Source organism: Polypterus senegalus, chromosome 4 (assembly GCF_016835505.1).
Source record: "Polypterus senegalus isolate Bchr_013 chromosome 4, ASM1683550v1, whole genome shotgun sequence".
NCBI lineage: Eukaryota > Metazoa > Chordata > Cladistia > Polypteriformes > Polypteridae > Polypterus > Polypterus senegalus.
In genome coordinates, this window is record NC_053157.1 from 47877280 (window position 1) to 47891293 (window position 14014).

Sequence of the window (14014 nt, forward strand, 5' to 3'; positions counted from 1 at the left end):
CATCATCATGCTGTAGGGGTGTTTCTCAGTAGCAGGGACTGGTCTGGTAAATGAATGATCAATGTAGTCAAATACACATACACAGAATGTTTGTGACCTCAGACTGGGGCAGTGGTTCATCTTTCAGCATGACAATGACCCAAAACATACAGCTAAGACAGCACTTGTGGTGAGACCTGAAGATGTCAGCTTCTCATCCAATGTAACGAAGCTTGAGAGGATGTGCTAGTAAGAATGGGATAAACTGCCAAATCCAGGTTTGTAAAGCTGGTAGACACTCACCCAAGAAGCCTCAAAGCAGTAATTGCTGCCAAAGGGGCTTCTACAAAGTACTGAATTAAGGGTTTTAATACTGTACATGAATGATAGATATCAGTTTTTGATTTCAATACATTTGCAAACCTTTCTGCAAACATGTTTTCACTTTGCAATTTTGGGTGTAGATTAATAGGCAAAATGGCAAATTTATCAATTTAAAATTCAACCAACAAAACAATACAGTTTGCAGAAAAGTGAAGGGGTTTGAATAGTTTTGGAATCCACTGAAATAGAAACAACAGAGACACTCAAACAGGCTTGCAAAAGCAAAATGAAAGCCATTGTCCAAGATAATTATGTATTTGCATGCCTAAACAGGCAGTTCATCTTCGCTGACATAATGGGCTCATTGTAACACTTTAGTGTCTTTATCCCAAAGCTCTTTGTATATCAATTGCTTGTACACTAATCCATACTTTAGAAAGCATCCCTGTACTAACCACAGATATCTATCTGATGTGGAAATTCACCTTAGATATTTCATAAACACACAACTTTTCCTATGCATGCAGTATTCCTTAAATTGTCTTAGACTGATTCATGTGAAATACTTTAATAATGCTGAATAAAGTCATATTTTTATTGTGTATATTTTGATATGTATAAAGACATACAATATCAGTGACTGACTCCCAAAATGGATGTGCTATCTGAAAGTGAAAGAATATCTGTTTCTAATTTCTGGTGATCAATAGTAAACAATGTGGCTTCATTCTGCCTTCTTTGAACATGGAAAAGGATATGATAGATATGTGCTGACAAGAAATATTGATTTGCTTACATTTAAACAGATTTACAGAAGTGTAATAACATCATTCAATACTGTATATGATATCCACTGCCATATGGCACTTTTCACTCTAAGCAGAGCTATAGATGCTTTGGGTGCATCCTTTGGCAAACCTTGAGAGGATTGGAGAATATGGGCACATACTTTAGGAGAAATAGGATAAATAGGATCTCCACACAAGATTTAGCTCATTTTCTTGGTCTTGATGATGCTGCAGTGTGTGACATTGGATAGCAGAAAGTAAAAGAGGTTGCTGCATTTTGACGGCATTCAGAAAACAGAAGAACAGGGCAGGCTACTTGTGTCTTCTATCAAGTTCATGTTTGTTATTTTAGTGGTGTTTCATGTAGCCCAAAACAACAGGACATGAAGCAGGACATGTTTTTGTGTGTGTATGGTTCTGACTTTATTATTTAATAAACGCAACATAGAGGGTTGGCACCAACTGCAGACTGGTGACTGTAAATCAGAGTTTGCTCTGAGAGAACCTCCAATGAGTCATGATGCCAAATTAAAGAAAGACTGGAGTGAACTATTGGCAGGTGAGTAGACTGGTTTAAGTTAACCACCAAGAGGGGACCAGTGAGTATTTATCCCCAAGAAGAAAAAATCAAAAGTTGGTGGATATGACAGAACTCTTGGGACGTATACATCTGCTAATTCATGTTTATGGCTTCTGCCCATTGATGTGGACTGATGACGACTCAGACAGGCAGGTGCTGGTAATATTAGAGGATATGACCCCTGAAGATCAAGTGGTGCATTTGGCCACCATAGGGTGCCAGCTTGTCCACTGTGAGTTGCTGTTCAGGCTGCAAAAACATCTGTTTCAAAACGCTTGGTGTAGTCAGCAGGATTTTCACAGTGGACGGGTGGACTGCTGTGGGCCATTGGTACTGTGCAAAATACAAAAATGCATGGGCTTAGCTGATGTATAAAAGAAGCACTCTGTTTGCAGTGTTTATTGGCTGTCCCTGTGTAGTGAAGGATAACAGCTCTGCTATCACTCACAGCATAAAAGGAGCTGCTTCTAAGGGCCTTTGTAATCCAGATGTTGGGAGATTGTGGCTGGCCAATGGCAGTTACCACATTGCAGATGTCTAGACTGGCATGGACTGTGGTTTGCACAACCCATTCCACGACAAACACTGAGGTGTGTGCGTCCTACTCTGTGACAAAACATGAGGTTCAGTCTTTAGTCTTGCACTTCTCTGATACTGGACATGTTTTCAAAGGGTTTCACGCCTACACTGCTACACCAGCCTGTCTGTCGTGTTTGCATATCACACAAGCAGGCTGGTGTTTGCTGATCGTCCTACTTAGGAAAAGGACAGCAGCTGAAGACTTTGTACTGACTGCAATGGTGAAATGGTATGTATCATGTCCACGTTTATGGATATTTTCTGAACAAATAGTCACAGTTGTTTAGTGATTTGTAGGTAGCCAGGATTTTCATTCTCATATTTTGAGGAAGACTTTGGCACCTGTTTTTTGGACTGGTGCCAAATTGTTGCTCCCTCCAGTTTTTTAATTTTGCCTGTTAATACTACACTTTTTCATGTCCTTCTTGTTCATTACATTTCCTGTCTCATTACTTTTTCGTTCTTGATTTTTGGGTGACAAATGCCATTTCCAATAAGGACCTACACCCGCTGCAGTATATGGACAAGTATATGGACTTAACAGTAAGGTCAAGTTGGTTCACGTTCCTTGACCTGCACAGTTAATGTTGGCAGGTGGTACTGGCTTCTGGAGTGAAAAAAACAATGTTCACCAGTGGGCTTTTCTTTTAGAGAATTCCTGCCATTAAGAATGCAATGTGTATTGTACTGGCCACTTTTAAATTGCCAATGCACAGGGTGCTATCAGACTTGAAGTGCCTGGACAACTTATTATTACTTTCTAGTATACCAAGTATGGCGAAAGTATTGTAATCATCGAAAAATTTTACGTTGAGATTTTGATGAATCTCAGTGTTTTAGACCTTTCTGACTTTCGAAGTATACGAAGTGTAGGGAAAGTAATGGAATCCTCCAAAAATTCCGTTTTGAGATTTTGATGAATCTTGACGTTTTAGACCAACCTGAGTCTGAAAATACCATTTTTAAAATTATGTCTGTGTGTCTGTCTGTGTGCGTGTGTGAATGTCAACACAATTACCTGAGTATGCTTTCACTTAGCTCAACCAAATTTTGCATCCAAGCATTAGGTACAAAGCATGGATTTCTATCAACTTTTGGGCTATTTCCTCTACCGAAAGTGGTACTTTTTTATTCATGCAGCTCCAGAGTCCAATTTATTCAACTTTACTTTTATAATAATTGTTCAATATCAATTTGATTTGATTTGTTGTCGATTGTTCTTGAATGTACACAATATAAAAATATAATTATTGTTTTGCCGTTTACTTCTCAAATATCCATCCCAATATCTGAGTACACGAGAAAGTTGAGGGGAGACCACCCTGGATTTTTACATGGATGGTCTTTAACGCTGCTGTGGATTCACTGTCAGTGGTTTTTCAGAGGGCACAGGAGGTGGGTCTAAAATTACATTGTAGGAAGATCCCGCTTGAGCCAAGAGGTTACATTTTTGTTCCACTGTGTCACAGCCATGGCCAAACAGTGTAGAAAAGAGCCCTGTTAAGCAGTAAGCTCAGGGATATGCAGGTGGATGAGCCTATGGTGTCCTGTATTACTCACTATCCATTGGGTAGATGGCAGTTTATGAAACTCAAGGACTATGAGCAACACTGGAGAACCACAGGAGTCCTGTCTTCTTTTCTCTTCACTCTGTACAACTCAGACTATGAATATTAAATGATACTCATGGTGTTTTCAGAAATTCTCAGATGATCTGCACTTATGGGGTATGTTAATAAGAGGGAAGAGACAGAGTAGAGAAGTCAAGTGGAGAATTTTGTTTCTTGGTGATAGAATTGACTGCAATTCATCCTCAGAAAAATCAAGGAACTGGTTGTTGATTTTCACAGCACCAAAGAGACAATATTGAGAGAATGGATGTAGAAGCAGTGCATTGCTACAAGTACGTGGGTGTCCACATCAATGACAAGATGGACTGGTCTCACAACACAGAGAAGCTATAAAAAGAAATGGCTGAGCAGACTCTTTTTTTTTTTCTTAGACTAATGTGAGTAGTGACATCCTAGACATGTTCAACAACTCTGTGATGTCCAGTGTGATTTCCTATGCTGTGATGTGCTGGGCCATTAACACCCAATCAACAAGCCGATTAAGCTCAGTTATGGAAAGTACTCTCAAACTGCTGGAGATAGTCTTTGATTTGATATACTTCTTTGATTCACATGGGAAAATTAGACGAAAACAAAACTGTTATCAACAGTGCCATACATCCTTTTTCTGACACACTAGCATTGAGGACTGTGAAAAAAAAATACTAGGGTTCCATTATACCAACAGAAATATGCTTTATAATGCCTCACAATGACTGTGACAGTTCTTTTAATCTCTTTGTTCATTCTTTTAAGCAAATCTATAGGGTGGTCCAGATCTAATTATGCATTTTTCATTACACTATAACTTATTAAGTTTATTACATAGAAAATCATAAACCATCGAGAAGTGCGCAAACTGACGACATGAAGAATCATCTTTGCGCCGAACTGGAATTGTCCTCACATAAATCAAAGTCATCCAGACAATCTGGATCTGCATAATTAGATCTGGACCACCCTGTAGTGTGCAATTGAGGGTGGCTATAGCTGTTTTTTTTTCATTTATTTATTTATTTACCTTCTGTAAAAAGCTACATTTCTCTAATTGGGACAAACAAAGTTATCTGTCTATCTATGTTATTTCCATTTTCTAAGCTGTAAAAACAATATTTACTATAAATGCCAGAAAGGATGGTCTGGCATCCCATACTTGGCAGGACTGATAAAATGGAAGAAACACTGGAGCGGAGATGCACCTCAGCCGAGAGGAGCCCCACTTGGTATCAGGGGTGAGTAATGGAAGGACTGGGGGAAATGGCATTTTATGAACAATTCATTCTCTGCCACAAGACGTGGTAGTGTTTCTCTGACTCGCTCCCAAGTTGGACACCTGCAGAGCTGAGTGGGAATTGGAGTCCAGAAGGACAACCATGTAGGAGACCTTGGGTGCCTCCAGGGGGCGCTATAGAAAAGGAGCTTGTAGCTTCCATGTATCCAGGAAGTGCTCCTGCAGGTTAACGTCTTGACCCTGGCAGAGAAGAGCAGATAAAAGGAAGTTGTCTCACTGCATCAGAGAGCAAGAGCTGGGAGGGAGTTAGATGACGCTCAAGTAGTTGGAAGAGGAGGAGTAGGAGGATGAGAAGGAGACAGAAGCTGTTGGTATGCCATTTGATTATTGCTGGTGGATTAAAGCCTGTAAAGGTAATACTGCTAATAAATTACTATTTGATTGAACCTGAAGCTGTTTGTGGTTGGGTTGTGTTTGATGTCGGGGCACTAAGGTGCTCCTTGGTCGTCACATTACTTATATACCGCATAACATACCTGTATTTTATTTTTCCAACTGTGTAATATAAACTACTACAAGTTTCCAACAACACTAAAAATCATAGCTGTGCAAAAAGGAATAAGCACTAGTAATAGAACAAATGTCTCACTAACTCAGGTTTAAAAAAGTGGCTGCTTGTATGACCTCTGAGCAGTGGATATTTTTTTTAGCTGACTAGATGAGCAGGGACTCTCTCCCAGTGGTCAAAAGCATTTAGTTTTCAGTAGGCAGCAATAGCTCATAAAATATTATAAGCATGCGGTCCACCCATACAATGACATATGTGGCAAACAGAAGCCCAGACTCATTTCTCCTAATGCATCCATTCCCCTCCCCATAAAAGATAAAGAAAATTATAACATTAACCAACTATCAAAGAAGCCTGCAGAAAACTGTGTGCTGAACCTGAAGTATCTTCAGACTCCTAAAGACCATGCATGCACTGATAAATTTGCATCATCCTTGAACATTACCGCTAACCAAATCATTCTAAATAAATTTTTAATAAAAATTAAACAAATAACACAATCAGCTTTCTTCCACCACACAAGCATATGTCTTTCCATCCTTTTTCAGCTCAGATTTTCCAACACCCAAGTGAACAAGACAGTGAAGTAGCTGCTCCCCCTTAGCATTCTGTGTCATTTGCATCTTTGCCTGCACTGCTTGTCACTAATTGTCAGTTTTGGGTACAATTAAGTGAGTAAACGTCACAGAAGAAAGGGGGTTGAAAAGAAAATGATAAAATAAACTTAGTTGTTTACATCTGATTGAAAAGAAAATGATAAAATAAACTTAGTTGTCTAAATCTTATTGAAAAGAAAATTATAAAAGAAATTTAGGTGTTTAAAGCTATGGCAAGAAAATACAAAATACTTAATTTCTACTGAATGTATCTATCACACTTCAGTAGAGTGGATAATTAAACAATTAGATCAATTAGACAAAGGAGTGACGCAATAATTTGTGGAACTAATTAGAACGCAAATCTTCAACCACAGTAGTACCCCTGGGCTGAGCTTGATAACCACTGGCATGTGCACATTTTCTTTTTTTGACAATTTTCAGAATCCGTTACTTTTATGTTTTGACTGAATTAAAATGACAAAAGAATGCAACCTGGGCATCCAGAGCCAAAGCTTTGTGTGTCTGGTCATTGAATGACTTGCATCGATCAGTCACAACATTAAACCGCCTGTCTAATACTCGTACAGTAAGAACAGCTCTGACCTGTCAAGGCATGGACGCCACAAGACCTCTGCAGGTGTCCAATGTTATCTGGCACCAAGACGTTAGCAGTTGCTCCTTTAAGTCCTGTAAGTTGCAAGATTGGGCCTCTGTGGATCGGATATGTTTTTTCTGCACATACCACAGATGCTCAGACAAATTGAGATCTGGAGAATCTTGAGCCCAAGCCAACCCCGTGAACTATCGTTTGTGAATACTGTACTGGAATGTGGTAGTGTTGGGAGTTAAATGTTTGTCTGAAGCTATCAGTTACTAGTTAGTCCACATCTCAATCCCCACCTATGGCAATCATTTTTGGGTGGTAACCTGAATAATGAGTTTGCATACAGAAGCAACCAAAACGAGGTTCCTGCTTTGGACTGTAAGGCACATTTTCAATGAAAGGATAAGAAGGTCAGGAGCAGGGGAGAACCTCAAAGTTGAAATGCTACTTCTCTGGATCGAGTGGAGCCAGCTGAGATGGTTTATGCATGCATTTATGATGAAGTCTCAGGGCATGTTCTAGGCATGGCCAACAGAGAGAGACCCATGAAATGCTGGTGGGATTTCGTTTCTTGTTGGGATTGGGATTGTTTTGAGAATTCCCTTGATGGCCGGGAAGTCAAAGCAATGCTCTTGTGCAAGGCCTCAAATTAATTAAAAATCTGGTATTCACAGACTGCATCTGCTAATCAGTAGCCTGAATGTATATAGAAAGTTTCATAAGCAAGAATTTGTTATTATTACAGACTCAATGAAAGCAAGTGAGGCCTTAGGCAAAGTCTGAGATATGGTCCAGGAGGAGAACGACATTTTGAAAGAGCAAGCAAGAGCCCACATACAAGAAAAGATTTAAAACAGATGAGAACAGATTATAAGAAATCTGTCTCCAAAAAACAGAAATGTTAAAATATAACCTTATATTAAAAACTAGCTGTGTAAGCCCATGCTGTAAAAAGCCCAGGGTCCTGGAAACTATTGAAATCATCAGAAAAAAAATAAAAATGTAGAGATATCAGGTAATTGAAAGGAACTACTCTGTGCATCTCTCACCTAGGAGGATTCATTTTGCAGATGTGCTCGCCTCACTTCTGTATTAGCAATGGAAGGAAAAGTAAAAGGGATACCTAGCCGATGTCAGCAGCTAAGCGAGTTTGTCTTTCTTTGGAGGTTTCGCTTTGTAGACTTGCTTGCCTCGCTTGTGTTATTAGTGGCGGGAGGAAGAGTAAAAGGAATACCGTTTTGCCGATGTTAGCGGCTAAGTGACTTTGTCTTTCTTCTGAGGTTTCGTTTTGCTGACTTGCTGGCCTCGCTTGTGTTATTAGCAAGTTTTCTGTTTCCTTGAAAATGGAGCCCTTACCCCTACTCCATGTCTAACTTCCGAGCCAGACAAACACACACACATCCACGTGTAGATGTTTATATATAAGATATGGAGGCAATGAAGGCCTCAGACTAAATTATATCATGCAAAGAGCAGCCATTCATTGCAATTTTAGCACCAATGGCCTCTGTAACCACAGACTAACAGTTTGCTGTCATCATTACAGCCAAATGACTACTGTCCTATTACGGAAATATTCTTATTCAAAAATTGATATATTCAGTGCAATTAACAATTACAAACATCTAGTAATACTAACAATTTTTACAAGAAAAGTTATCCAAGAAGCCTAATAGTGTAGTTAACAGTCACTTCTGGTACAGAGTGATGCAGGTTAATGAAGTGAGAGTACACAGACAAGATGACGTTTCTGTACTAATTTGATTTTACTACAGCACTGCTCAGTCAGCACAGTGATACAGTAGTCAATCCTGCCATCTCACAACTTCAGGGATGTGGGTTCCATTGCTGGCCTAGCAGTTCTGAAATACTATATTTGCATGCTCTCCACATGTGCAGTACATATGGATTCTTTGTGGAGACTCTGATTGCATCTTCTTGTATGCCAGGTATGCACATGCTGCCTAAATTTACCCAGCCTCAGTAAGTATGGGGGGTGTTTGTGCGTTGTACCCTTTGATGGTTTGGTGCCTTCTTCACAATTGCGTTCTGCAATCCTGCTCATGTTTCTGTGATACACTCCAACTACCCACAACGCTAAAACTAGACAAAGAACTTGCTGCAGATGCATAGAGGGATGGATGGGTAAGCTGTTCCAGTAGAAGTATGTCTGTGGGTTTGAAAGACGACAGCCTACACTCTACACAAAAGTAATGGTTCTTTAATGGCACTTTACTAGGTTGAATGACTACTTAACAACGAACCATTTTGTTCTGTAAAGGGACCTATGCATATGAAATTGGTTCTTTTGGCTTGGAAAAGGGTCCTCATATGTGGACAAAACAGAAATGGTTAATGTATAGTAGGTTACCTAGAAGGTTACAACAGATCCAGAAATCCTGAACTCTGCCTGCGTTATTGTATGCAGCAAAAAGTCCTTTAAAATCAGGGACCCACTGGGATTTTACAAATCTGTTATCATCTGTTCATGGTTATTTATGGAGCCTGTCACAGATCTAAATCTAAATAAAAAGTTCTTTCTGGAACCTTAAAGGTTCTTTTGGGAACCAAGAACAGTCCCCTGTGGCACCACTCTAAAGAACCACTCTGGCATCTTTCTTTTTAAGAATGCGGTGTCCTGTACAAGACAAGTTTCATAGCTTGTGCGAGTTACCATCAGAACAGGCATGTTACATTTCAGAAAATGGATCGATGGGGCAGTGGTACTTAGCTCAGTCTACACAGGGCTCTAGCTGAGGGGTTTAAGTGCAATAAATCTCTAATTTGTGCTTGTTATTGCCCAACCTGTAAACAAGGATTTAACCTGTGGGGTGAAACTGGGCCAAACTAGGCATTAACATTACTGTGAACAGCTTGATCATCCAATGGGTGCATTCATTCTGACTCTTCCGCTGCTTCTACAATCCAGTCAGTATGCAGTAAACAGGCTACACCGTAGAGGACAGCGAAGGTGTAACTCAAGCCTTTGTCTACTAACAGCTCACTTTGGAACCGCCGGGCACTCAAATCCTATAACAGAATTCTGCTCACTGGTGTTAAAAAGCAAAACACGCACTGCTACATGATTCTGAATTCTTAGTCTGACTTAAGAAAGTAGGAGCCAACAAGTTTAATTAAATTAGTCTGAAAAAAAAAACAAAAAAAAACATGTCTTTGCCTGTGTAAAGATAATATTGTTGGCGCTGTAGGCTTTTACAGACAGATTTGAATAGATCACATTATCACAACAGCCGGTCGTCCATTTTCTCAACTCATGACCATATAAAATGTGGGTGACACTTAATGATAACTTTCTTCAATAAGTCATTAACTTTATAGAATGCGTAACAGATTATTGGTTCAAGTGCATTCAACTATTTACAAATGTTATTAAATAAGAAATCATATGTCAGTAACACAATACCTTACTGTTAATAAGGCATTTCCAAATGTTATGTAATACTTTATTACATCTTTGATTTACAAATCATTTATTCCTCAGTTGAACTTTTTTAGGCACTACCTCATCTATAGTTGAGACTTTACATTCGTTGTAAAAGTTTATTAACAAAACTTACTATAAATTCTTACCAAAATGTGTATTTACTCATTCAACTCTTTTTTCTCTTTACTTTCTATGGCTGTGAGGCTCATCCTCGCAGCATTGACCGAAAGGTGGCAACAAACCCTGGAGGGGACAGCAGTCAGTCCTAGAAAACCAAACTACCTAGAGGACACACACACACGCACACAGGGAGGACACACAGACTGCACACTGAAAGGGACCAGGCTGGAAGTGAACACAGGTATCTGCTGCCATTAGACTGACGTGATCCTTATTAATAATACAAGTCCAAGGTCATTTTTAAACAAATCACTCACTAAACCCGTTTGCGCTTTCTTTTTTTTTTCTCTTTTAATAAAGTAGTTGGTGACAACTAAATAAATAAGTTATTGTAACCCTTTCCTGTCCCATGAGACACTCTGTTGGAGCCAGCAGGTGTTACATTTATGGAAATCCAAATGATAAATGGTCTTTCTTGACGAAATTCGAAATGTAAATTCACAAACTCTATATCATCTGTTTTATTCACTCTTAAATTCACTAATCTGTTTTATCTCTCGTTTCTTCTCTCCATTTTAAGCCGCTTAAGAGAAGGTTCGGTGTCACGGAATTCCGTACCCCATTTCGGCAGCAGCAACAGCAAAAATAAAACTTTTTATGTATTCAGTGTTGCCATCATCCGTACAGTATATTTAATTTTTGGTTGTATACGATATCTTTTCACTAATAACTTACAAGCTTACTATTCAAATTTCTTTAAGTTCAACGTGTCTAAAAAACTTTTTTTTGACAATGCCCAGATGATCTTAACTTTATTAACATATTCATCGGCTATTTTCTAGAGATGAGGCCACAAGTCGCCCGCCTGCGCGCCGCTCGTCCTTGCGCTTAGGGCACATCTGCAGTACGCGGGCGCTTTTTAATCAAAGCGTTCTCACCTCGGGATGAATCGGGCTTCCTCCCCAAGTCTCCGCCGGAAAGCCCCCCACGCTGCAGCGTTGTCGCCTTCCATATCCCTGGGGCAGATCACCTCAGACACGGTGTGAAAAGCGGTCACAAACTCTTCGAAATTGATTGAACCGTCTTTATCAAGATCTAGCTTCGTGAAGATCTCCTCGATCTCGTAGGGCTGCACTCTCAGCTCTGAGCACACCAAGAAGAGCTCTTCTTTTTCTATCCTACCCGAATTATTCGCATCACAGGCGTGAAAGAGCAGGCGTAACCGGTCCAGCTCCTCTTCGTCCTCCATCAGGGGGTGGGTGAAGAAACTTGTTTGTTTTTTTTATCCTATACTGTGAAAGTCTTTTTCTTTTGTTAGCTTTCGTTTAAAAACAACCATTCTTACCGATCATATCTTAAGCCTCAAACGCGTGACCTTTAACTCTCAACAGAACTACAGCCTAAAGAAGAATGTCAGCTCCGTTTAGAGCGCACGAAGGCGCTTCTTCAAAGACGGTCGGCTAAATTCCAGCGCGCTGCCAGGTCACCAGCTTTGCTTTTTTAATGAGTTTGCGACTCTTCGGACATTCCCAGACAGAAGGGTTAAACGGTCTCTGCCAAGTCGAGTAGCTGCCAGCGCTGCCTTCGTTCGTTTACATAAGGGAGGAGTACTTTTGGTGACGCGAGACCTACCTGAGTTTTGTTCTCGGGACATGAAAAACAAAAAGCAAATGGAAATACCAGTTGGGCACGAAGCCAGCGTGGAGCTTTAGTCCAAAAATCGTGCGATGCGAGAAGCCTGGGGCTGAGCTCAGTGGTTTCCTATCTGAAAACAGCGTTTGGCATTATGTGTGTGTATGTGTGACTATTACATTAAAACAATGTACTGTAAAATAAATAAATATATATAATGTATGTATATATAAATATTACATTAAAACTAGTCCTTATATGCTGTAAAATAAATCTTTATATATTGTATGTATATATAATGTAAAATCAGACTTTATATACTCTGTATATAAGTATTATATTAAACCAGTCTTTATGTACTGTAAAATCAGTCTTTATACATTCCCCAGCCACTTTATTAGGCATACCTTGCTAATACCGGGTTGGACCCCCTTTTGCCTTCAGAACCACCATAATTCTTCATGGCATAGATTCAACAAGGTGCTGGAAAAATTCCTCAGGGATTTTGGTCCATATTGACATGATAGCATCACGCAGTTGCTGCAGATCTGTCGGCTGCACATCCGTGATACGAGTCTCCCATTCCACCACATCCCAAAGGTGCTCTGTTGGATTGAGATCTGGTGACTGTGGAGGCCATTTGAGTGCAGTGAAGTGATAGATAGATAGATAGATAGATAGATAGATAGATAGATGGATAGATGGATAGATAGATAGATAGATGGATAGATGGATAGATAGATAGATAGATAGATCCCCAAGGGGAAATTCACATACTCCAGCAGCAGCATACTGATAAACACAATATTAATTAAATAGTGATAAAAATGCAGTGCAAGTTAAAAAATGCAGGGTGGAGAGTGCAAGACAGGTATAACAGACAATATCATTGTATAATGTTAATGTTTACCCCCCTCCGGGAGGAACTGAAGTATTTTTGGGGAGGAACAGTCTCCTCAGTCTGTGCAGCAGGACGGTGACAACAGTCTGTCGCTGAAGCTGCTCCTCTGTCTTGAGATGATACAGTTCAGTGGATGCAGTGGATTCTCCATGAATGACAGGAGCCTGCTCAGCACCCATCGCTCTGCCACGGATGTCAAACTGTCCAGCTCCATGCCTACAATACAGCCTGCCTTCCTCACCAGTCTGTCAAGGTGTGAGGCATCCCTCTTCGTTATGCTGCCTCCCCAGCACACCACTGCATAGAAAAGGGCGCTTGCCACAACCGTCTGATACCCATCTTATTGTAGATGTTGAAGGACGCCAGCCTTCTAAGGAAGTATAGTCGGCTCTGTCCTCTCTTGCACAGAGCATCAGTATTGGCAGTCCAGTCCAATTTATCATCCAGCTGCACTCCCAGGTATTTATAGGTCTGCACCCTCTGCACACAGTCACATCTGATGATCACGGGGTCCATGAGGGGCCTGGGCCTCCTAAAATCCACCACCAGCTCTTTGATTTTGCTGGTGTTCAGTTGTAGGTGGTTTGAGTTGCACCATTTAACAAAGTCCTTGATTAGGTTCCTGTACTCCTCCTCCTGCCCACTCCTGATGCGGCCCATGATAGCAGTGTTGTCAGCGAACTTTTGCACGTGGCAGGACTCCGAGTTGTATTGGAAGTCCGATGTATATAGGCTGAACAGGACCAGAGAAAGTACAGTCCCTTGCGGTTCTCCTGTGCTGTTGACCACAACGTCAGACCTGCAGTTCCCAAGACAAACATACTGAAGTCTTTCTGTAAGATAGTTCATGATCCATGCCACCAGGTATGAATCTACTCCCATCTTTGTCAGCTTTTCCCTAAGGAGCAGAGGTTGAATGGTGTTGAAGGTGCTAGAGAAGTCCAAAAACATAATTCTTACTGCACCACTGCCTCTGTCCAAGAGGGAGAGGGATCGGTGTAGCATTTAGATGATGATATCCTCCGCTCCCACCTTCTCCTGGTATGCGAACTGC

The 14014-nt window shown here is 40.5% G+C and overlaps 1 protein-coding gene across 1 annotated transcript in view; it reads right to left on the reverse strand.

Annotated features, from left to right (window-relative positions):
• Positions 1–12032, reverse strand: part of rasef (RAS and EF-hand domain containing) — an 87185-nt gene extending 75153 nt beyond the window's left edge. The window contains exon 1 of the mRNA XM_039750577.1: positions 11366–12032. Within this exon, the coding sequence (XP_039606511.1) occupies positions 11366–11676 (311 nt within the window). The 5' untranslated portion in view covers positions 11677–12032. The remainder of the gene's footprint in view (positions 1–11365) is intronic.
• Positions 12033–14014: the final 1982 nt, after the last annotated feature.